The 26,398-nt window shown below is 37.7% G+C and overlaps 1 protein-coding gene across 6 annotated transcripts; it reads right to left on the reverse strand.

The window, feature by feature from the left end:
* Positions 1–362: 362 nt before the first annotated feature.
* On the reverse strand, positions 363–23,019 carry MTIF2 (mitochondrial translational initiation factor 2). Of its 6 annotated transcripts, none has more exons than XM_032352149.1 (15): positions 22,962–23,019; positions 22,358–22,606; positions 20,890–21,112; positions 20,371–20,482; positions 14,490–14,661; positions 13,865–14,025; positions 12,791–12,967; positions 10,486–10,631; positions 8,149–8,273; positions 6,563–6,767; positions 5,944–6,196; positions 4,941–5,081; positions 2,658–2,822; positions 1,137–1,277; positions 363–651 (listed from the first exon to the last, which is right to left on the reverse strand). In XM_032352149.1, exons 3-15 carry the CDS (start codon positions 21,103–21,105, stop codon positions 479–481), a joined length of 2,187 nt encoding a protein of 728 aa, XP_032208040.1. In that variant the 5' UTR covers positions 21,106–21,112; positions 22,358–22,606; positions 22,962–23,019; the 3' UTR covers positions 363–478. The 6 variants fall into 6 exon arrangements, with proteins under 6 accessions (XP_032208040.1, XP_032208038.1, XP_032208041.1 ...); XM_032352147.1 differs by having other exon boundaries at positions 22,443–22,606; positions 22,907–23,017; XM_032352150.1 differs by having other exon boundaries at positions 10,492–10,631; positions 22,907–23,017.
* Positions 23,020–26,398: the final 3,379 nt, after the last annotated feature.

The raw sequence follows: 26,398 nt of genomic DNA on the forward strand, positions 1-26,398 counted from the left end.
TTTAAACACTTTGTCCACTAGTGTGTTAACACTGAAAAATAAAGTTTTGGGGAAGTATTTGGCACCATATTTTGTCCATAACTAAATTCAGGGAGGTTTGCTTATCTTGATACCACTCAACTAAAACATGGACTTGAAGTTTACTATAAAGTGATTATATTCTACAGCATACCAATAATTAATTGCCTTTTACCACACCATTATTTTCAGGATTTCTACTTGGAGTCATGCTCAAATAAGGTTTCCTATTTCTGTAGTATTTTGACAAGTTATCCATGTTAATATTTGGAGTAAGTACTAGGGTATTTTTCTTACCTTCACTGAAGCAAAACTAGTTGCTCTCTACAATAAAGCAAGACATCTGTTTATAGTTTTTAATTTATTTAAGTAATAATCCGCCCAGCATACGGTTTGAACCCTGGGATTAAGAGTTACATGCTCTACCAGGCACCCCATTGTTTACATTTTTAATAAAATTTTAAAATCCTGGATCCCAGGAAGTCTTGGCTGGAACTTGTTTTTCTTCATAACAAATAATTTCATCTCCCACTTGAAATTGTATCTTTTCTTCACTCAAACTGAGACCACAATCCATTCCAGTTTTGATGATTGAAACGTCATCTTTATGGTGTTTCAATGAGCTTAATGAACCTTAAGAAAACAAAAAATCCAAGGTACATATATACTCAACAAGAAATAAATTACTACTAAGTGCTATACAGCTGGTACTAAAAGGAAATTAAAACTGAAATTCTTAAGTGTTACCGTTCTACCAGGTTAAATGACAACTAAATACTATGGAAAATCCAAAGGAAAATGGTTTGCTGTAAACAAGACAGGGTTTACAGTGAAAGATAACTAAATTTCCCATTTCAAAGAGAGACTAACTTTGCAGAGGACTGGCATATTCAGGACTTAATGAGATAAACTCAGCAAAAGACTACAGGCAAAAGGTCAAAAGGAAGTAAGCAAATACAGTGCTGCAGAAAAGTATAGAACACAGCTAGAAAGGTAGTTTTGGGGCCAATTTTTAAAAGCTTAGAAAATTAGATTACTGATTTATTAGGATTATTATAGGTTATTAGAACTTGGAGGGAGCCCATCACTAAGAACAGGTTTGAGTTCCCGTTGCTTACCCTTCCAAATAACATCTCCATTACGGATTAATTTAAATTTTTTTTGTTTTTCTAACTGTCCCTTTTGGACTCTGCAGCCAGCCACAGGAACTTTTTTCTTCCCTTCTGTTACAGAAAAGGTAGCTAGTATAGAAGCTTCACCTTAAAAAAGAAAAGAATATTAAGTACACAGAAAACAAAGATTCTAAGAAATACATAATTTCACATATTCTGCATGGCAAGAATTAAAAGTGAGAAAAATACAAACTCGTGCATAGACAGAAATCCAAGTTTTCTTTGATTCTGCCAACTTTATTTTCCTGACCACTATTAGAAACATAAACATGAGGGGTTCCTGGATGGCTTACTTAGTTAAGCCTCTGCCTTTGGTCCAGGGTCCTGGGATGTAGCTCCCGCATCCCAGTGGGGAGCCTGCTTCTCCCTCTCCCACTCTCCCGCTCCTGTTCTCCCTCTCCCTCTCAGTCTTGCGTGCACAGTGGCTCTCTCAAATAAATAAAAATCTTAAAAAAACAAACCAACCATGAAATCCCTGGGTTTTCTTGGAAAAGAACATCACAAGAATACATGTTTGCCAAAAGAATAAACAAAAGAAAGTGGAATTCATTTTCTTAGCTGAATAAAATGTATTAGAAGATTATAGTCTACTGTCTATTCTATAAAAACCCACTTTTCAGCTGTCCCTCAATATATTTTCTCAAAGATCATCTGTTGGGACACCTGGGTGGCTTGGTCAGTTGGGCCTCTGCCTTCAGCTCAGGTCATGATCCCAGGGTCCTGGGATCAAGTCCCATATTGATCTTGCTCAGGAGGAAGCCTGCCTCTCCCTCTGCCTGCTGTTCCCCCTGCTTGTGTACTTTCTCTATGACAAATAAATCCTTAAAAAAAAAATGTTTTTAGCTGACTTATTTTTATCTCCCCATTGGTAATTTATATCCACTTAAGAATACTAATTCTGTGACTCAAGCTTAATTTTTTTCACTAAAAATTATCGTCATGTTTAACAGGTCAGAAAAATACCTAAAATCTCCGGACCATTAGAACAGATAAAATGGTTCAGTAAGTCTCAGATAAATTTAGGTTTCCAGCTGGCCAAGGGATATGCTAGAAGAAAGTTTTTAAATACGTGGTACTCAAACATAAAGTAAACTATCTTCTCATGGTGGATTTCCCTGCCAGCTTCCAGGACAAAAATCAATGGCTTCCTCCACAGCACTATATATAATCTTTATCCACCCCCCCCATTCCAGTCTAATTTGTACTACAATTAGTTGTTGATGTCTAAATTTTAGGGCCTCTGTATCCTCAAGGCTGAAGCACAATGTTGCAGACGGTAGGTGTTTACAATACATATGTAGTTACACTGAACAGATCCATAGTAAGTCATTTTTTTCTACAACACAGGCTATATATTGGAACAGTGAAGATATTTCAACAGTGAACTACATTTCCCCCTAAACTTTGCTTTCAAGTGCTATTTACAGCACCTAAGATATGAATGTTCAACATTCAGTGAACACTCACCTATTGGATGCTCTTCCACAGTGCACGGCAATCTGCTGCTCAATTCCTCCTGCAAATCTTCAATCAGGTGGTAAATGACTTTGTGAAGTTTAATTTTTACTCCTTTTTTTGCAGCAGACTTCTGGATAACATTGCCTACATTCACATTGAAGCCATATATAACACCTGGCAAGCAGAAATACAATCAATAAAGTAGCAAAAATACAGCATTAAATACTTCTTTCAAGCAAAAACTCAAATCTAAATATTGTTTTATTTCCAGGGCAACTGGGTGGCTCAGTCAGTGTCTGCCTTGAATTCAGGTCATAATTTCAGGGTCCTGGGATTGAGTTCTGCATCGGGCTCTCTGCTCACCGGGAAGCCTGTTTCTCCCTCTCTCTCTGCCACTAGCACTACCCCCACCCCCGCAACTTGACAAGATTTTATAAATTATCACTTAATAAGGAAAATTATGGTTTTTAAATCCATCCATTTAAGAGACAAAAGTACCCATAGTATGCAAGGCAGTTTGCTAAACACAACTTTGATTTTTATACCACAGAAATAAGAAAAAATGATTAGGGCTGAAATACTACATTATTTTAATAACTGTACTACTAAATTATAATCTTATTGTCTACAACATTTTGCAGGTTACTCATAAGTATTCAGTTGCCCAAAAGATGGTCAATTACAGTACCTTAATTGGTAAAGTTCAAGAGTTATTTTAGAAATGAGAGAATTTCCATGGAGCTGACCATTTTACCAAAGAATCGTGTATTTAGGGGCACGTGGGTGGCCCAGCAGGTTGAGTGTCTGACTCTTAATTTTGGCTCTAGTCATGATCTCAGGGTGGTGGGATGGAGCTCCACCCTCTGCAGGAATTCTGCTTCTTCTCCTGCCATTCCCCCTGCTCACACACACTCTTTTTCTCTCTCAAATAAATAAATAAATAAAAGGAGTATGTATTTAACTGCAAATACTTTGGAGGGAATAAAAAAATACAACACTGTTGAGACGCCTCGTTGGCTCAGTTTGTTAAGTGTCTGCCTCAGGTCATGATCCCAGGGTCTTGAGAACAAGTTCTACTTAGTGCTCCTTGCTCAGTTGGGAGCCTGCTTCTCCCTCTGCCCACTCCATCTGCTTGTGCTCACTCTTTCTCTCTCTCTCTGACACATAAATAAAATCTTTAAAAAAAAAAAAAAAAGGCAAAACACTCTTACCTTAAGTGAAAAAAAATAATGCAAACTACTTAAGAGAAAAACCTTGAAAGTCTTATCATTAAAAATTCATTCAACATACTATCAACATTTCATAGTATAGTGTAGGCCAGTCAGTGCCTAGAAAATACTTGGAATTAACCAGCATTACTAAACATACCTTTTCCGTAGTAAAGGTAACATCTAATTTTAACCAAGTCCAGTCATGAAGTAGCTCCTTTCTAAGAGATTCATTAATTACTCAATAAAATGTTGGTGCTTTGCTCGATAGACTTAAAATGACAGTCATGAGTCACCTTTTTGTACTTTCTGTATATAAGTTCAACTAATAAACAGTCCCCCTGCCTTCTAGACATTTAAAGCTAAAAACAGTGCTCGCTTTGCAAGCACATACACTAAAGCTAAAAACAGCTTTGAATCTAAGATATATGATTTGTAAAATTACCAATAAACAAAAAACAGGTAGACAAAAGTAAAAGATGAAGTGTTGAAGAGACTGATTACAGTATTAAGAGCATTCAAGTCTAAATAAAGGATAACCAACCTTGGATTAGGTGGGGAATTGGGAGGGGGTAGAGGACAGTAAATCTTCAAAAAACAAAACAAAACAAAACAAAAAAACAAGAAACACTAATGAGACTTAAAAGAGTTCCCAAAGGTTGCAGTACAGGGACAAGGAGCAGAGCTACGGCTGCAATACTGCACATTCCATTCAGCTCCATGACTAGGGCTCCACTACAGCAGGAAGGGGGATGCTTCTAAGGGTAAATGGCAGATTGACTAGAAAAGCAACAAAAGACACAAGCAAATGGTTCACACTGTGTTCTAGGGAACACAGTTAAACAAACAGCAAAGGGACGCCTGGGTGGCTCAGTTGGTTGGACGACTGCCTTCGGCTCAGGTCATGATCCCGGAGTCCCGGGATCGAGTCCCGCATCGGGCTCCCAGCTCCATGGGGAGTCTGCTTCGCTCTCTGACCTTCTCCTTGCTCATGCTCTCTCTCACTGTTTCTCTCTCAAATAAATAAATAAAATCTTAAAAAAAAAAAAAAAAAAAAAAAAAAACCAGCGAAGAGAATCCTTACCACGAAATGTTTCAGCAAGGTTAACATCATTTTCACTGACATCACCCACACCAAAATGTACTAATTCAAGTTCACACTCATGTGAAGCATCGTAGGTATCCATGATGTTCACAATGGCCTCAACGGAACCATCAACATCACCTAAATGCAGCAGAAGTTTAAAATTACTGGTGTTAAGAGGCATTAAGACACAGAAATGACAAAAACCATATTTAAAGCCATAATAGGAATGCCATTTACCACTAAATCCATTTTTATTTAGGTTTAGCATTATAATTAAAATTTAACTTTAAATAAAGTATAATGAACCAAATGTACATTTACAACAAAACCAGCAAGGAAAATGTTTATTAAAATCTCCTCCAGTGAGGGATGGGCAAAAACGGTGAAGGAGGGCAAAGGCATGAACTTCTGGTTACAAAATAAGTCAGTCATGAGATGTAACATACAGTATAACAACTATAGTTAGTAATACTATATTACATATTTGAATGTTGCTATAAGAGATCTTAAAAAAGTTCTTATCACAAGAAAAAAAAATTTTGTAATTATGTACTATGATGGATGTTAGCTAGACTGTGATGATGGTCATTTTGCAATATATACTAATATCAAATTATTATGTTATATACCAGACATTAACATAATGTTATGTGTCTATTAGATCTCAATTAAAAAAAAAAAAATCTCCTCCTGGGACACCTGGATAGCACAGTTGGTTAAGCATTGGACTCTTGGCTTTGGCTCAGGTCATGGGATCAAGGACTGTGTTGGGTTCCGAGCTCAATGTGCATGGAGCCTGCTTTACTTTCTCTGTTCCTCCCCTTCTTTCTCAGTTTCTCTCTCAAATAAATAAATAAATCTTAAAACAAAAACAAAAAACCACACACTACCCCTAAATGCCAAAATAATTTTAGCTTAAATTTAATGGCCCAAATTGTGAGAATGGAAAAATACATATATTTAAAAAATTAGTTTTAAAGTACAATCTTTCCAAAGTCACCTTTAATAATTATAGGAAGAATGTGTGAATCCCTTTCTTCTTTCTCTTTTGCCTTCAAGGGTTTTAGTTCTTTTCTTTCTTGGTACTTTAGAAAGGATCTCTCCTTCCAGTGTATGTTGCCATACTTCTCACGGGCTTTCTGATGTGCTTCTTGGTGCTCCTTTCGCTTTTCTTCTATTATTTTCAGATCCTCTTTATTTTTCTCCTGTTCTAGCTCATACTTTCTCCAGTCAACAACTGCACGTGCCCTTGGCTTTACAGGGAAAAAAACCAGCCATTATTTAACTAAATAGAAACCAGAAATTTATGCATTATATTTTTCCCCAACTTAGCTTAGCTTAACTCATACATAAAACCACTAATTTTATAAATTTCAAGAGACATATAAAACTTTAATCTGGGAGCTTTGTATGTAACAGATGATTTAATTTAAAAATATTGGCTCAAGTTTTTAAAAATTCTATAGCCAAAATCTAAAATGGCACTACTGGCCCCCTCACGGGCCCTTATAGCCTAAAAGTATTTGTTAACATAAATATACGTATTTGGTATAACATTAGAGATTAATATTTAAAACCACTGTTATCATATCTAATATGTAGGAATTAGCTTGATATACCTCAGATTCTACTTCAAGAATTTCATCTCCTGCAGAAGGGAGGTCTCTCCAGCCTACAATTCCCACTGGCATGCTGGGGCAGGCTTCATGGATTGTTTTTCCATTCTCATCAAACATTAAGCGTACTTTTGCCCAACTCTTTCCAGCAACCAGAATCGAGCCTTTCCTCAAAGTTCCTCTTTGAATTATAGCTGTAGTAACAGGACTAAAATGAAAAGGAATGTATATATTCTTAATGCCATAAGCAGGATGTAAGAACACTTATCTTAAGTAGAGCAAAGATACCTTTATGAGACTTAAATATATATATACATATATTATGTACACACAGGGTTAATCCCACTTCCCATGCAGGCTTTCATACTATAAAAACATTTCTACTTAATTGCCAAAAGGTGGAAGCAAACCAAATGTCCATCAACTGAAAAATAAAGAAAATGCAATATATACATATAACGGAAAATTATGCCAGCTTAAAAAAGAAGGAAAGCCCTATCATATGCTCCAACATGAACGAACCTACCTCAACGACATTATGCTAAGTGAAATAAGCCAGTCAAAAAGGACAAACACTGTATGATTCCACCCATATGAAGTATCTAAAGTAATCAAAATCACAGAAACACAGAACAGAAAGATAGTTGCTAAGTGCTGGGGAAGAAAGGAAAGGAAATTAGTGTTTCACGGGTATGCAGTTTCAGTTTTACAGGATTAAATATTTCTAGAGATCTGTTGAACAGCAAAGTGAATATACTTAATACTACTGAACGATATACTTAAAAATGGTTAAGATGGTAAATTTAATGTTATGCTTCTTTTATCACAATTTTTTTGAAAAATGGAAAAACTAAACCATTTCTTATAAGCGTATGGTAGTGGAGGGTGCAGATAGCTGAGTGCTCTGACAGAAACCTCATCCTCTTTCTGTAACTAATTTGTTAAGCAGTGAAACTTCTTGCTGATAGGAAGAAAAATTAAAGAAAAGAGCAATCCTAAGACCTTCTTATATATTATATTAATGGGGAAGGACATAAAGAATCTAAGAACCCTAAAATGCAACAATTACTATTTCATTCCTATTTGTTGATCTATGAGGCTTTATTTACCAATTCAGTTAAGTCAGTGGGGAAAAAAAAATTCAAACTGCACTACTTATGTCATCTAAATGTAACTAGTAGATACAGAGAGATAGTTGCTATGGTCTACTAATAACTGCATCTTTTGTTTTATGTGCTAGTGCAACAAAATGCTTTTCAAAGCAAATGCTTTGAAAATATTGTTCATGGGGCACCTGGGTGGTTCAGTCATTAAGCATCTGCCTTTAGCTCAGGTTATGACTCAGGGTCCTGGAATCGAGCCCCACATCAGGCTCCCAGCTTGGTGGGAAGCCCACTTTCCCTCTCCCACTCCCCCTACTTGTGTTCCTCTCTCGCTGTGTCTCTCTGTCAAATAAATAAATAAAATCTTTAAATAAAAAGAAAAAATATTGTTCATGTTTAACAATAAAAATAATATACTGTTATATAATCAAGTCATAAAAACAATGAAACAAAATTATTAAAAAGCAAGAATTTTTAAAGTCCTACCCTCTTCCTTTGTCTGTGAAAGATTCTATTACTGTTCCTTCTACTGGCCCAGTGGAGTCTGCTTTCAATTCTAACATTTCTGCCAAAGCAACCGTTGCCTCTGCCAAAGCCATCAGATTATCACCCTTTAACAAAAAAAAGGTATTAACATACAATAATAAAATATTATCTGTAAATTTATATACCAAGGTCAGAAAGCCAAACAATTCTTTACAGTTTATTATACATTTCTCTTTAAGCATTAAAAGCATGAATTATGGGCGCCTGGGTGGCTCAGTGGGTTAAGCCGCTGCCTTCGGCTCAGGTCATGATCTCAGGGTCCTGGGATCGAGTCCCGCATCGGGCTTTCTGCTCAGCAGGGAGCCTGCTTCCCTCTCTCTCTCTCTCTGCCTGCCTCTCTGACTACTTGTGATTTCTCTCTGTCAAATAAATAAATAAAATCTTTAAAAAAAAAAAAAAGCATGAATTATCCAATTAGAAAGGAAGCAAGGAAAGGAGGGAAGGAGGAGGGGAGGAAGAGAGAAAGAGAGGGAGGGAGGGAGGAAAGAAAGGGAAGAAAGAACAAAAGAAGGTAAAGCAAGAAAACCTGATTCAGGGACAGATCTTTCAAGGAAGAATGGCCACTAGTGTGCTCTTTAATACCCTTTCATAAACATATGCTTCATTCATTCTTTCATTCATTCATTCTCTCTCCTCCACGTCTCTACTTTCTTTACAATGCTACTTTACATTTGAAGTTTATCCAACTGAACAAGCTTTCACATCTATTATTTCATTTGATCAACTTAAGAATGCTGTGAAATAAGTATATCAAACATTACTTACTCTTATTAAATAACTAAGGAGAAAAAGTATGAACCAGACCCAGGCTTTAAAGACATACTCTGTAATCACCCAGCTATACAATCTTGAAGAATCACTTCTCCCCACTGGATCTCTTTTCCTCAATTGTAAAACGAGGAAGCTAGATTAGAGGATTGTTTCACCTTTAATGATCTACGTTTCTATGCTTTCTACGACTCCAAGATCACACAGCTGATTATGTGGAGATGAAACTGACAGGGAAGGGGTTTTTCCATTCTCTGTGTCAGCTAAGAGATTGCTCAGTTGTCAGAGTATAAAACAATGGGACAAGTGTAAGCAAAGCTGATAAAATAACTTGCTCACCTATCCACTTATTACTAGTATTTATTCCAATTTACAAAATCCTGTCCTGAAAAGCAGAGCTAGGGTATTTCTTTGCATGAAGTGTCCTCTATCTCTACTTGGAAAAAAAGGCCTCATCTTACTTCCTGCCACTCCCTCCCAATTTCCTCCACTCCACAGAAATCATCTCTGCCCTGACTCCAAGTGTGGCTAAGCAGCTTTACATTTATCTACTCATCTCCTGGTACCTGGGGAGAAAAGGTGACCATGCCTTCAAATGTTTTAGTCTTGCCACATGGCTTTCAAGAGTACAAAAGCAATCGGGGTAGAATCGAAAGATAACAATGCAAGGTAGCATTTTATGAGTTTCAGAGAAAAACAGGCATGGCTTTACTATTAATGAAGGCATGATTGCTAAGCATCTTAGACGTAACACATTTAGGAAAATTAAAGATAAAATGAGACGTAACGAGAGGAAGGTAGCTAAATATAGTACCATCCTTCAGTGAATAAGGAGAAAAAAACGTATATTATGTACAAATGAGGGAATATGGCAAGAATGGACAAAAAAGGAAATGTCACTTAGCAGCAACCTGTACAGAATAAGAGAATTGGAAAATGCTGTCATACAGCAGATACTCAGCTTCCCTGGTGTTTTTTAATCATAAAATAATAATTGATCATTGAGAAGACAATGGAATTCCTCATAAATAACATCAACTTACAGCAATTTAATTCACAGAAACATTGAATTAATCAGTAACAACAAACTGAACCCAAATGTTTTACCTTTGTATTAGTGAAGTTTTTGTTTAAATCTCCCTTAAATGCCCTAAACCTGTATTTTTTCCACTATAGAAACAAGAACTTTTTATTACAAATTGGATTTCATTTCTGTTTAAAAGGGTCTTTAGCAGCTTACTGTAACCCTATCCTCACATTTGCCATTTGTTCTCATTCTATGTATCTCATAATAAGAAAAGCATTAGGTATGGACTTCAACTGGACACTATTCAGCTGTGTAACCCTGGACTGGGGATCTGCCAAAGCAAGGTGATGATACCAGCTTTGCCTAGTACTACAGAGGACTTCTAAACAACACAAATGCTATGTGTCAAGATGCTGTTTTGGGGCACTTTGTGCATTAGGTACAGCAGGCCCACCTGGACACATCATCTCTGAGCTGCCTATATTTACCGTGAGTGCAGAGATGTGCACTGCTTGGACATCGCCGCCATAATCTTCACAGACCACATCATAAGCTAGCAGTTCTTTTTTCACTTTTTCAGGATCAGCCCCAGCTTTGTCACATTTGTTTATGGCAAGGACGAGAGGAACTAAAAGAGAGTTAAAAAGAGTACAGATGAAGACACTTTCAAAGCCAGATATTGAGAGTGAGACACCAAATTTCTCTGGCTTTCTCTTCACTCAGTAGATGTACTAAGCTAAAAGACAGATCTTAAAAAAAAAAAAAAAAACGTGCTTTAGATCCCCTTTACTCTGCCTTCTGCACATAAAGGAGGATTCTGGATGTGAGATGTCAAAACTATCATTATAAGCAGATTCTGAATTAAGAACAGCTACCTAAGATGATAAAAACCAACCAAACAAAAAGCAGCATTTTGGGTGTAGAAAAGCCTATCTTTTAACCTAAATGTAATTATCAGCAACTACACTGAAGATAATCTCCAGGCCAAAAAAAAAAAAATTAAGAGAAGATTTTAATCCAATTCTAAACCACTAGATCATCTGCAACTAGCTATTAAGTCAGTTAAAGCCCAACATTGTATTCTGAGGTGAAACTAAGTAGCATTATTATAAACTTTCTTTTAGGATTTACAGCAATTCTTTATTCATACATACTCATTGAGTATCATAGTAGAGTCTCAATAAATGTTTGCTTAATGAATGAGCCAAATAATCTTATAATCTACTTGTCAATATTAAACACACCCTCACATTAGTGAAATTGCGTAAAATGCTATGAGATAATTCTCTGGTTGGGAATCAACTTTGCAATTTCCTCAGGTATCAAAAGAAGGGAAATTGAAAACAGAAACAAAAAAGTCATACAATCCACAAGGTACTATTATGAAAAAGTACATTCTGTATGAATGAACTGGAACTTAACAGGGACAAGAGAACAGGTATAGAAAGCATGATGTAGGAGTGCCTGGGTGGTTCAGTGATTTAAAGCCTCTGCCTTAAGCTCAGGTCAGATCCCAGGGTCCTGGGATTGAGTCCGGCATCGGGCTCTCTGCTCAGTGGGGAGCCTGCTTCCTCCTCACTCTCTACCTGCCTCTCTGCCTACTTGTGATCTCTGTCAAATAAATAAATAAAATCTTAAAAAAAAAAAAAAGTATGATGTAAGAAATTCATCCTATCTCAACTACCTGCTTTATGCAAATCCCCAGCAAATTTATCACCTTCCTCTTTTTGTTATATTCCCTAGAATCACTATGAACATAGTCCATTACGCTAAGGCAGTTTTGAAAAATTAAAAAGGCAAAAGTAACACTGGAAATTAGAAGACCAGATTCCAAATATGGAAAATTTTCTCGTGCCAACAAACCTAGGGGAATGTGATGCATGCTTCATCAGGTACATTTTCTCAAGAGAGCAGTTATTTTCTCAGTGGGTGTAGGGTCATATCAGAGTAAGAATGAATGTACAAAGTAAGCGTGTGGAGGGAGTGGCTATTACTAAAGTTTTTAAATGAAGAAGCAAGGGAGAAGATACCTAAGTGATTTTCTAAAAGTTTCAATTGCATACCTTTGACCAAATAAGGACTTATTTCAAGCATATGAAGGAAAAGTTTCTCTTTACTTTTTTTTTTAAAAGATTTTATTTACTTACTTGAGAGAGCAAGCAAGCATGAGTAGGGGAAGGAGCAGAGGGAGAGGGAGAAGCAGACTCCCCACTGAACAGGTAGCCAGACTTGAGAGTTTATCCTGGGATTTCAAGATCATGACCTGAGTCAAACGCAGACACTTAAATGACTGAACCACCCAGGCGCCCTGAAAAGTTCCATTCCGAGAATTCTGGACAATATATGAACAAGGAATAATAGAATATCACCACTTTGCAACTCCTAATGTATTTAGGTGATGGATACATAGAAGTTCATTATTCTGTCCTTACTTCTGTAACTGTTTAAAACTTCCATGATAAAAATTTTTTAAAATGTCATTGGAAGCCATTAAATTCTCACACCATGCCAAGTAAGGAAACAGTATCGGATGGACTGTATTTGTGATCCCACATACCCAGTTGAATCCCACTACACTCTTCTTAGTAGTTATGTCTGTGGGAAAACAATTCAACTGTCTTTGAACCCTATCAGTAAATAGCTGTAATAATCCTGGGATTGCCAGAAAGATTATATGAGCTCCATGTAAAGCGTCCCAAAAGAACGACTTTAAGTAGAACCCTTTTTAAAAAAAAAAAAAAAAATAGCAACTTCTTTCCTGATATACGTAAGTCAACCACACGGTACCTTGAGCATCTTTGGCATGCTGAATAGATTCTACAGTTTGTTTCATCACTCCGTCATCTGCAGCTACAACCAATATGACAATGTCAGTGACCTGAGCACCTCTGGCTCTCATTGCTGAGAAAGCAGCATGTCCTGGAGTATCCAGAAAGGTAATCTTTTCCCCAGAAGGCAGAGAGACTGTGGAAACAGAAACCCAAGAACACTGAGGACTCAAATATGTACTTTCTTAATACAAAGAAATACATGTGAAATTATCAAACAGAATCAACAATTCTTAAAATGACTTATTCTTTCCATTAATCTTAATCAGGAACAATACAGATCATCATTTTACACTGAAAAATAACAAAGCATTGAAACCTTTAGGGTTTTCCTTTCATGTAATAATTTCAAACTAAAACTCTTTCTAGAATATACTTTTCATAAAAAACCAACTGGTATGTATTGATTCTGGAGAACAGAGCAATAGTTAATAGGCAGTCTCCCCTTCATGAGCAAACATCAGCTGCACAACTACCCTCAGCAACAAATGCTATTTAGTATATGGTTAGGAGCTTAGAATTTGAGCCCAAACCCAGCCTTGAGTGTAAATCCTGGCTCTGCCACTTACTAGCTGGGTAACCTGAACAAGTAACTTAATCTACGCAAGCCTCAGCATCCTTATCTATAAGTAAGAATATCAATACCTACCTCGTGATGTTGTTGTCAAGATAAAAAAGATAAGGCATATAAATAAGGTGCTCACCACAGTGCTGGGCACTTGCTAGGTGCTCAATAAATAGTAGCTGTTATTTAATTATTAGCAACGTTATCAAAAACTAGCACTGAAGAACTGTAGCCTCATTAAAGCAAACTAAGAATGAGCCAGGATAAAAAAGGTAATATCATTTTCTTCCTATAAAATGTACAAAATAAGCCTTATTAACCAACTGCTCTATATTTCATTAGACCAATGGCTTGAAGCTCTAGGCTTCCCTTTTATTTTGAATTTGTCTATCTCATACTGTGACACTTGGTTTAAGAAAATAGTATGTGGGGGTCCCAGGCACATTGTAAGATAATGTGTGTCCATACCAAGAAAGGCACCAATGTGCTGAGTGATGCCTCCAGCTTCCATTGCTGCCACTTGAGTTTTTCGCAGTTTGTCAAGTAACGTCGTTTTCCCATGATCAACATGGCCCATTATAGTAACAACTGGGGACCTTGGGGTTAATAAAGCTGGATCTGCCTGAGGCCTACAATTAACAGCAAAGGAGTTTCATTTCTTAAATATCTTTATAGCCAGTAAATTGGTTTGCAGTCATCTCTGTGCACTACCATTAACAATAAAACCCAACATTCAGATTTGAATAGGTAGAAGTATCTTCCTCTTCCATAAATGCAATGACCTACAGCAAAATATATGACTGCCCATGTACAGTTGGCATCTTCACAACAATAGGATTTTTAAGATTCAATAAGACTCAATAAGAGGTTTAAGTTCAGGATCAATATACACACTCAGTTAACTAAGAAAGATAACCCTCAGAGTTTTATAACATGAATATACTTTCCAATATTTTAAACACTTTGAAGAAAAATTTAATCTATATTCCACATCAATTTAACTGCAAAAAAATTTTAAGGTGTATCTTTCCATTATAAAGTGTGAATAAAACTATGTGGTTTCCTTCCGCCAATATATGGGGTTAAGTTTTACCTTCTTACAGCATCTTTATTTTCTCTGACTTTGTCCTGTTTTAATTTGCTCCATTTTAACTTCATCCCCGCCTTCTTAATTACTTCTTTGATCCAGACTTCATCTAAACGTGAGTGTGCTTCTAGTGAATCTAAGTCAACAGCAGTGTTCATTAAAGCTTCATATATACAATCTGGGTGGAAGAGAGAAGACCTTTTAGGATCATGAATTAAATGTTCACAAAAGTGACCTCTATTAATAAATGTCTAAATATGAACAGTACACTCAATGAAAAGAACAATTATATAAGCTGTTCCTTTAATGTTAACAAATCATAAACAAGCTGAAAGAAATTAATCTTTAAAATATGATTCATCTATATTGACATTGCTGCATTCATAAATATTTGAATATTTATGTACCATAAGAATCATCTGAGCTACCAATAAAACATTACAGGTTGTATACATCTATACTGAGCAGTTTATCACAGCCTAGTTCTTTGAAAACGTGTAGTTACACATGTCATGCATATATAAATGTGTATGTATATATAGTCAATTCTCATTATTCACGGTGGGTATGTTCTATAAACCCATCACAAATACTGAATTAAAAACTACTAAACCATCACTCCAAGGGGAAATACAAGGTTAGGTTCTTCCAGTTCCCAATCACATCTTCATTAGCTAATCAATACATATTATGTGTTTCTGTTTCAAGATATCTTACTTAATACATACTGTTAATTCAGTAATGCTGAACTCACAGCCAAAAGCACTAAACCCAGTACATGAACATAGTTTATCTAACACATGTATTTTCTCTGTAAAGCACATTATGGCCTTCTTGCAAGTTAGTAACACTAAACAGCACTTCATTCAGTACTATGCTCAGGAGCCATTTTCATCCGCAAAATCAACAAAAAGGACAAAAATGTGAAAACATGACATTAAATAAGTCACAAAATGATGCTTGTTTACAGCGTAAGTGCTAAAGCAAAAGGCAAAAGTTGCTTTGCTGAACCTCAGCTAGGAATGTGTGATTGGGCAATTCAAACTTTTCGCTGCTCCACGCATGTCCAGGAATGATTGCAAAAGCATTCTGAATATTGATTTGGGGCTATAAATACATTTTAGAGAATTCGGTAATAAAAAAATCCCCAAATAAGCATAACAAATAGCATGGAGGACAAGGGGAGTTAGAGAGAAGAGAGTTGGGGGAAATTGGAAGGGGAGGTGAACCATGAGAGACTATGGACTCTAAAAAACATCTAAGGGTTTGAAGTGGCAGGTGGGTGGGAGGCTGGGGTACCAGGTGGTGGGTATTATAGAGGGCATGGATTGCATGGAGCACTGGGTGTGGTGAAAAATAATACTGTTATGCCGAAAATAAATAAAAAATAAATTTTAAAAAAATCCCCAAATAATAAGGATCAATTGTATGTGTATACACACACACACAGAGTGTCTCAGAATAAACATAACACATGTAACTTATTTATTCATTTATGTACCTATTTAGGGTGCCCAGAAAGTCTTGAAATACAGGAAAAATATTTACTTGTTATTCTTTTTTGCATTCTACTTAATGTACTTTGTTTTCATTTGTCATATTTCCCTGTAGATAATAAATTAATGTATCTGTGATGATGATAAATAGTTTTATGTTTCTAGACTTTCAATTACCCTTTAAATACATATTTCAAGGGGCACCTGAGTGGCTCAGTGGGTTAAAGCCTCTGCCTTCAGCTCAGGTCATGATCCCAGAGTCCTGGGATCAAGCCCTGTATTGGGCTCTCTGCACAGGAAGGAGCCTGCTTCCTCCCTCCTTCCCTGCCTGCCTCTCTGCCTACCTGTGATCTCTATCAAATAAATAAAATCTTAAAAAAAAATTTAAAAAATGTATATATATTTCAAGAAACAGATGTGAAAGAAAGGGATCCTCAAATAAGTAGAACACAATTCAAAAAGAATATCCTATTCACTAGTGTGCAGGTAAAGGTTTACTCACAAGACTCTCCAAAAAAAAAGAAAAAACCTTTCATTATTACAGCATTTCTCAAGTTCCATAGTGCAAATACTCCCACCATGGTTGATTTCAGCTACCAACACGAAGTCACTAAACACAGAGATAGAAAGAGATGAGCAGTAGCACACTGTTATATTGTACTCCCACCATATAGGTACATGGACGTAAATAACCTCAAGAACACAGAAAATAGTAAAATAATTAGGAGTGAAGGGATTTGATGAATAATACCTTTGTTTATGATTTAATTTTTGTAATGGTTGTGTTTACCGGCTCACATACTTCCTCAGGCTAGCAATCGGCCCAAAATCTGGTGCAAACCAGACCCACACATCACTGATTCTACCCTGTAATAATGCCAAGAAACCCTTTCCTATGTATATCCCCATCACATACTTTCCCAAGAAAGCACATTTTAAAAGAATATGGTGCAAATGATCTATATGGATATGCACTCAGAGAACAATAAAACTCTAAACATATAAATTATAATAAGTATAATTCTATTTCTTTTTTTTTTTTAAGATTTTATTTATTTATTTGACAGAGAGAAATCACAAGTAGTCAGAGAGGCAGGCAGAGAGAGAGAGGGAAGCAGGCTCCCTGCTGAGCAGAGAGCCCGATGCGGGACTCGATCCCAGGACCCTGATATCATGACCCGAGCCGAAGGCAGCGGCTTAACCCACTGAACCACCCAGGTGCCCCAGTATAATTCTATTTCTAATAATGCTAAAACCCCTAATAATCCAGTAACTAGTCTTTCAATGTTATCCTAAACTTTTGAAAGTAGCTTATACAGAGATAATCTCTTTCCCTCTATATTAAATGCATTGAGTAGGGGTGTCTGGGTGGCTCCGTGGGTTAAGCCTCTGCCTTCGGCTCGGGTCATGATATCAGGGTCCCCTGGGATCAAGACTCTGCTTGGCAGGGAGCCTGCTTCCTCCTCTCTCTCTCTCTCTCTGCCTGCCTCTCTGCCTACTTGTGATCTCTGTCAAATAAAAAAATAAAACCTTTAAAAAAAATGCATTGAGTAGTACATATTATTTTATCTTTATCCAAGACTTAAACATTTACAAATAGAAAAGTGCCCAAAGCATTTCAACCAGAAATATTACATCTTAAGTTATTTTAATTGACCCAGGGGAGGAAAAAAATCTCCTTACGTTGCTAATGCAGTAGTTAAATTAAGTAGGCTCCATACCCAGCATGGAGTACAGCATAGGGCTTGAATTCATGACCCTGAAATTGAGATATGAGTTGAGATCAAGGGTCGGATACTTAACTAAGCCACCCAGGTGCCCCAAAACTATTACCATTTTTAATTCAAATGAGATGCAAATATAATATTAAATAAACTTCGAATAGGTAACTTTTATTTAAATCATGGCATATAAGTTTTGGGTCTAGAGCATCAATCCATAGGATTAAATTTATCTTTTAATTATTTGGCAGTATAAAAGGATTATTACAGTTATGTGTGGGGGTGGGACAGCCAATGTTTAAAAAAAAGAGAATCCTCAGGGAGCCTTTGTGGCTCAGTCAGTTGAACATCTGCCTCGTGATTTCAGTTCAGGCCATCATCTCATGGGTCCTGGGATAGAGTCGCCTCAGGCCCCCAGCTCAGTAGGGAGTTGGCTTGGGATTCTCTTTCCCTCTCCCTCTGCCTCTCCCCATACCTGTGTAGCCTTCTCTCTCTCTCTCTCTCCCCCCCTCTAAAATAAATAAACAGATTAAAAAAAAAAAAAGAATCCTCATCTTTAAGTGATAAATACAGAAATATTTATGTACTGATAGATTAATAACTGTCACTAGCTTATGCATATATTATGCTTATTTTCCATTCCTTCTGCTTTCATATATATACAAAAATTGCCAGTAATAAAAGTTTTTAAAAAGTCACATCTATTACCAATATTATTTATAAAATTATATCAATACAGTTTTCCTTGGAAAAACTGTCAATGATAGAGCCATATGTATTCGTTCTCTTGAAGTTTTTTTAATAAACAGATTATATAATCAAACTGCAAAGTTATAAAAATGCAAGGCTGGGTGAATTTTTTTTCCTTTTTTTTTTTTTAACGATTATATTTATTTATTTGACAGAGAGAGAGAGATATCACAAGTAGGCAGAGAAGCAGGCAGACAGAGGGGAAGCAGGCTCCCCGCTGAGCAGAGAGCCCGATGCGGGACTCGATCCTAGGACCCCGAGATCATGACCCAAGCTGAAGGCAGAGGCCCAACCCTCTGAGCCACCCAGGCCCCCCAAGACTGGGTGAATTTTCTATTACTTTGTAAGGATGTACATGTACAAAGAGTAATAACACTTTCAGAAGGGAAATATGTTAAAATTCTAGCTCTGCTGTAATTTACAAAATAACAATTCTTGAGAGATAATTTGGTCTGTGAAAAACAGCATGGTCTATGTAGCCATACTCTGAGTTCAAATCCTCACTTTACCACATACTGTGGGAATTATTTACCTTTTCCATGCCTCAGTTTCTCAACCTATAAATGGGGGTAATGATTACATCTACCTGTATTGCATTGTGAGAATTACACGAGTTAATATATATAAAGTACTGGTACAACAGCTCAATAATATGAGTTATTATTTTTTTCTGTTTTTCCAAGAGTCTGCCTTGTCACTTTATTTTGCTACAATAACAGGCTATTTCTTATTTACTGTTATCTTTTTAAATTTTATTTATTTGTTTTTGAAAGAGAACATGCTTCACACAAACTGGGGGAGAGGGCAAAGGCAGAGGAAGAAGCAGACTTCCCATTGAGCAGGGAGCCTGAGGTGGGGCTTGATCCCAGAATCCTGGGATCATGACCTGAGCCAAAGGCAAATGCTTAACCTAATGAGCCACCCAGCTGCCCCATTTACTGAATTGTAATGCTAGTTAATAATGAGAACTCAAATTTTGTTCCAATAATCCTAAATTAGTAATAAATACACCAAGAGTGCAATGAAGGAATTTTTAAAAAATGACAATAAAATAAACAAAATAGTATTATTAAGAGTTACTATTAAGGGGCGCCTGAGTGGCTCAGTGTTCAAGCCTCTGCCTTTGGCTGAGGTCATGATCTTAGGGTCTTGGAATCAAGCCCCACATCAGGCTCTCTGCTCGCTGGGGAGCCTGCTTCCCCCTCTCTCTCTGCCTGCCTCTCTGCCTGCTTCTGATCTCTCACTCTCAAAATAAATAAATAAATAAAATCTTAAAAAAAAAAAAAAAGAAAGAAAGAAAAAAGCTACTATTAAAAATATTTTCCTGGGGGCGCCTGGGTGGCTCAGTGGGTTAATGCCTCTCCCTTCAGCTCGGGTCACGATCCTAGATCCTGGGATTGAGCCCCGCATCAGGCTCTCTGCTCAGCAGGGAGCCTGCTTCCCTTTCTCTCTCTCTGCCTGCCTCTCTGCCTACTTGTGATCTCTGTCAAATGAATAAATAAAATCTTAAAAAAAATATTTTTCTGCTGGCACTACAGATATTGTTACAATGAGTGAAAAAAGAAAACCAGAAATTACAGACAACAAAAGGAAAGTTAAGTATATAGTACCTCAGCCCAAAATCGTTCTCTGGACTTACTCTAAAAGCCTACAGAATTTCTGAGAAAGAAGGGGTAGTGCAGATAAGAAAATCTTTTTCACTTTTATTAAAAGCAAAATTTTAGAGAACTATATTTGGCTGGTAAAGAGACAAGAAACTAATTAAGAGTTTATGACCTAAAGTGAAAAATACTGGAATGATTTAACATCTTTTTAAACCATCAGTCTAATTTTCATCTTTGAATGTCTTCAGTCTCATTGCAAATAAAAATGTAAGTATTCCATTTCCTATATTTTTCCTTACAAAATTATCTGACCCACCTATGTCTTTTTCCATTGCTCTGGCCAGTTCCTCAACAGTCATTCCAATCCATACCTCCACCTCCTTTTTGGATTTTGTTGAAAATAACTGAGATTTCCGTGATCTTTCTTCCTATTAAAAATTCAGGATGCATACAGAAGGAAAAAGAAAAAACTTTAAGTGACAATATAGATTTATTCTGGAATATCTACCACAATAACAACTCCTATTTCTACCAACAGTCCCATAAGTAGTTAAACCTTAGATTAAAATTTACTGTCCTATACCCCTACTCCACTATTATATACTAATTTCCAAGTAATCAAATTCATCAGCATTAATGAATAACAAACTAGAACGTGCGTTCTTCACAAAGATTTACTGCCTGGAGTCCAGCATTAAGGAATAAAATTCTATAATGACAATATACCCAAATAATATAATATATATATTTATACAAATATATATATATATATAATAAGATAATATAATTCACCTCAGACCAAATAATATAGTAACTCATAGAAATCTATAACTACCTTCTTTGTTACTAGAAGCCTGTATTGAGATAAAGCTGCCCCAATGAGCGGGTCTGTTTGCCAGGGCCGAATGCAGAGCTGAGCTGTCCACACCGGGTAAGCAGATGAAAACACATGATTCCACTGTGCTAACCTTCTCTGACCCAGGCTGTGCAGCTGCCTAAAGACAGTGTGAAATCGTAGCAAGTTCTCCAATTTCAGTATCTTCTGGTTCATGTTTCCCCTGGAGAAAGTTTTAAAATAATATCTTGGTTAATATGAAAATCAAGTTAGCAAATATTAAGTGGATTTCTACTCCATGAAAAACACTGTGCTAGAGTTACAACAATAAGTTCAGCTAGATTCTCGCCCTGAAAGAACTCATGGCTAATTCAGGGAGATGGAATTTCATACTAACTACTCTGTAGATGTTAACGATCATTATTGTTGATGTTCCTACCACAACAGAACTGAAATACAATTTACAAAGTGATTTTTTTTTTCATTCTTGAAACATCAACTAACCAGATCACAACTAGAGTGACTTTTCTAAAACGGCAATTTTGAACTTATCAGCTCTTTGTTAAACACCCTCCAGTGGCTGGCCATTATCCCCTTTAACGAAAACATGCTAAATAAAGATTCATTATCTGCCCTCTGCTAACCTCTCACTTCATCTGTTACTCTTACAGTCCCCTCCCTCCTATCTCGGAGCTATCTCTGACTCCCCTGTAATTTCCAATGGCTTGTCATCTAATTTTTGATCCTTGCATATGCTATCTCTACTTGGAACTATCTTTCAAGCCTCAATATTTTTCCCTCTTCCAACCTCCCCCTCCCCCAAAAAAAATTAGAGTGGGAAGAAGGCGCCTAATAAATATCTACTGAATAATGCCTTTTGAATGTTATTCTTGTAACAAAAGAAGAGTTACCTAGGAGAAAATTGCAACAGAACTTAATAGTGTAGTTCAGAACTCAGGAGTATAGTTATTTTCTCCTTGAGTTGTCTTTCCGCTCTCAGTACTGCATTTCTACAGCTTTGCTTTTCAGTTTTTAAAGAGCCACTAAAATAATGTAAGATGTACAGTTTCTCTCCTCAACATTTCTTGAGTACCACCTTCCAGACATTACATTTGAGGATGCTGATTCAAAGTTTAATGAGCCAGAGTCCCTTCCTTCAGAATTTACTGTTCTTAAAAGTTCCAATATAAGATTCTTAGGCACATGAAACACCTCAAGAATAGCACATTTTTAAAAAATCTTACTTAGGTACATGTCCCTGGCCTAGGAAGTAAAGAGATTCATTCCTCTAAGAAAAAGAATTTTAATGAGCCTAAAACCAGATGTAGCACGGGCATAAATTAGCAGAATGGAAAGAAAAGCACTACATGGAGACTAACCAAAGCACAGACAGATAACTGAAAAACACACTGCGGGGCGGGGGGCGGGGGTCGGATAATGCAGGTGTGAAAACTGGAAGGAACCTTACTTGCTACTTATTCCAAGCTCCTCATTTCATAGAAAAGGAAAATGAAGAGTCCAGAGAGGTCAAAAAGATTTCTCCAAGGTCATACCACCAGTTAATGACAGGCCGAGAAGACAGGCTGACTCCCAATTCGCCGTTCTTTCGCAGCTAGGCAGGCTCTCCTCATCACGGAACCCGAAAAGAGATGCTACAAACACGTAGCTGCGTTAGTGGAAACGGCTTAAGGTAGGAGCTGTCAGCTTTGGAATTTATCTGAAAGGTAAAAAGAAGTCATTGTAGAAAAACGACGGCCCTCGAACCCGGCGAAAACTTCGCCTGGAACCCGGGCCGGGAAACCTTGGGCCCTGGGCATGCGGGGCTCGCGGGAAGCGGGAGCTAGTCCGCCGCTCCCGACCGAATAAAGCTTTCGCTACGCCAAGGGAGGGGTCCCGCCGGGATTAAAGCCCTCGCAGAAAGGCTTCCGATCGCTCAGTGTTTATAGCCGGTGCCACTGCCACTTCAGGCCAACAATACACGCCCCCCGGGACGACCCGGCAAGGGAACCCCACTCACTTCGCTGCTACATTGGGCCCTGGGCGACCCGACTCTGAGGAAAAGCGGAGATCACCTTGCGGGCCCGGGACAAAAATCTGTCAGCCCATCAGTCCGTCCCCGAAAAGGTCCCCGACGGACTTCCGGTACTGCCGGAAGAGGTCCTTCCCGAAAATAGGATCCCCGAATCCGAAATAGCTGCGGCAGTCAGAAGCGGGATGCTGGAGGTTCCCCAGTGGGTGTCCAAAGTTTGGGGGGTGGGGAGTGGGCGCTACAACCTGTGGCAGCCTTCCCGGGGCGGCAGTCGCTTCGGCACGTCCCTTCACTTTCTGGAAGTCCCTTAGTGCTACTACACTGGGGCTTGAGCTGCCTTAGTGTTGCAATGTGGATGAAATGATACGCTTTTAAAAAGACACATACCTAACGAGGGAAAAATGCAAGGGAATGTGGTGATAGAATCCGCTAGCACTGGGCGAGAGGCGCCTTCTCTTTCAAAAGTCGCCTCATTTATGGGTAGCCAGAGTTCCAGTCTCAGCTCATTCCCCGTTGTGTTGGCCAGGGGACGTTGTGTGAACTCTGTGCGCCTCCGTTCCGCACGATGGTAATGATAGCAGCTGCTTTATAGAAGAGAAGTAAGGTTTGCAAGAACACTGGATTCATAATAAGGGTTTGCTGTTGGGATTACTACAGCTTCCTCCCAGAGCACTCCCGCAGCTTGATTGGATATGATGTCTTTTGGGCTGTCCCCTTGACTGTAACCTGCACCCTTTCTCAAGAGTGTAAGTATTGTTTTAACTCTGTCCTCAAGGTCTAACACTACCCTAGGTACAGAAGAATTTCTTACTCAAATGCATACCTTCCATAATCCGCCTCCTAAATCATGCCTCCTCCCCTTGATTTTTGTCTTCCCACAGCCTGCCACAGGTGTGCAATCAGCATTGCTGAATGATTAATGGGAACCTCTGCCCTGGAAATTTTTTTTTAACGAACCTAACACCCAAACATTTGAAAACTATTACAGTTCATTCCATTTACTATCACTTTACTTACCATTTACAAACAGCCACCGAAGTGCAATTTCTACAAAAAAAAAAAAAAAAACTGTTCTTTGCTTTCTTATTTTCTTTACCAAGTACTTAAAAAACAAGCAGAAATTGGTTGGTAGAATATCAAAGTAGTGGCCAAATTTTAAGTGAAAATAACCGATGCTTTTCTAACCGTGAAGATAATATTGGTAGAAACTTTAAGCAATAACTTGCCTTCCCCGTAAGTCGCTAAAAAACAATAGGATGAGGGCAGTTAAAGGAACAGAGGAACCAACCTGGAAGACCCTAGTGGCCAAAGCTGGAAATAGTTGAGCAACAAAATAACACCATGCTGGATTACAACCCAAAGTATCAAATAAATATACACGCACTGATGCTGATAAAAATAAATGATTGAATGAATAAATTGGGGAGAAGGGACAAATTCTCCCTACAGAAGAATTCTATATAATACATGTATATAACCGCCACTAGGAGGTAGAGCTTAATTCTTCTCCACTTGAGTTAGGGCTACGCTTAGTGATTTACTTCCAGAGAATAGAGTATGGAAAAAGAAAAACAGTAACTGGCAGACACCACCTTAACCAACTGACCAAGGTAAACATCACTGGTGATGTCATGTTGATATCATGTGCCCCCTAAAATGATGTGATGAGGACTTTTATCTCTGTAGTATCCTTCCAAAAACCCACAACTCTACTATAATCATGGGGGAAAACATCAGACAAACCCAAATTGAAGAGCATTTTATAAAATATCTGAGCAGAACTCTTCAAAACTGTCAAGGTCATGAAAAACGAGAAAAGACTACCACAGACCAGAAGAGACCAAAGAGACATGATGACTATATGCAGTGCAGGAATTCTGGATACAATTTTAGAACAGAAAAGGCACTTTAACAGAAAAACTAGTAAAATCTGAATGAATTAGTTAATTGTAATACCCCAGTGTTAACTTCTTCATTTTCACAAATGTATCACAGTTGATATAACATGTGAACATTAGAGAAAATGGGGTGAGGACATTTGGAAATTCTCCACTGTCTTTATAACTTTCTTATAATCTAAATTTATTCCAAAATTTCAAGTTTCTTTTTTAAAAAAGAAAGTGAATTAAATCCTAAACCCCACCTATCCAGAGATAACCCCTTTTATTATTTTGGTGAACATCATTCCATTATCTCTATGTAAAAATACATGTAAACATGCAATTATGTATAAATAAGATTCATACTACTGTAAGGGCCTATTCGGCCAGAGCAGCCTCACCCCGGTTGAACTGCCATTTTGCTGTAAAGCTTAAATTAACCTTGCCCCCACCAGGGGAACTTATTTAAAAGCAAGTCTGGGAAACCAGTCCCAGGTAACAAAGTCCAAATACAAGGGTGGGTCAGGCCAGGTGGAGGTATTCAATCAGTGGGGGTGCATACTGTCTCCCTAGCTACCAAGGAATATGGGCCCCGCCCTTTGGGCACCTTTTGGGTGCCAATTCTGAACTAGGTGATAGGCTGGTTCAAATGTCTACTAGGAAAAATTGTAATTCAGTTGGTCACGTAGCATCACTGTGGAGTTTCCTCTGTGTGTTACAATCTCATTGGCCACCTGTGTGTGGCCAGGCCCAACCACATGGCCTTTGCTCTATAAAAGTTAGTCTGGAAAGCAGGGAGTGATCGTCCTCTCTGTAGGGGCGGCCCCGACTGGTCTGTTTGACGGTTGGTCTGATTCCTGATGCTTGGTGCGAAATAAAGCTTTGCTTGACCTTTGCTTTGTATTAGTCTCGCTCCTTTAATCATGGACCCATTATTGGGGTACCCAATTTTGGGGGACCCAACACTATAAATGCTGCTTTTTGTCTTTACAATAATATATAATGGAAACCTCCATGCTGAGGAACATAGATCCATATTCTTCTTTTCAAATGACTGTGAAAGATCCCATTGTCTGTAAGTGCCATACTCACATAGCTACATATATGGGTTGTTTCCAGTATTTAACTCATAAACCATATTGCATTGAATAATGTTATTTTTTTAAAGATTTTATTTTAAGTAATCTCTGCACCCAATATGGAACTCAAACTTAAACCCCAAGGTCAAAATTGCATGCTCTATGGAGACAGCCAGGCACCTCACAATGAATATTCTTGAGTATACACCACTGGATGCCAGATCAGTTCTTGCTCTAGAATAATGTCTGAAGCTGGAAGTTCTATTTTCTTTCAGTGAAGAATGGTATTTACTATCGAACCTCTGAGTATTAGGCGTGTTCGTTGCTACTGGAGTTTCACTGCTCTCAGGCTCTCTCTGTGGACAAAGCTAGGGAATATAGACACCATATGCACACATCTCCATCCTTATACCTTGAAAATCATGAATTCTTATTAACAATTCTAAGACCACAGGTTCACTCTAGTCTTTTCCTTTTCCACTTTTGTAACTTCCTTTTTTGGGCAGTGAGAAACTTGACTT

The sequence above is a fragment of the Mustela erminea genome, chromosome 7 (assembly GCF_009829155.1).
Source record: "Mustela erminea isolate mMusErm1 chromosome 7, mMusErm1.Pri, whole genome shotgun sequence".
Lineage (NCBI taxonomy): Eukaryota > Metazoa > Chordata > Mammalia > Carnivora > Mustelidae > Mustela > Mustela erminea.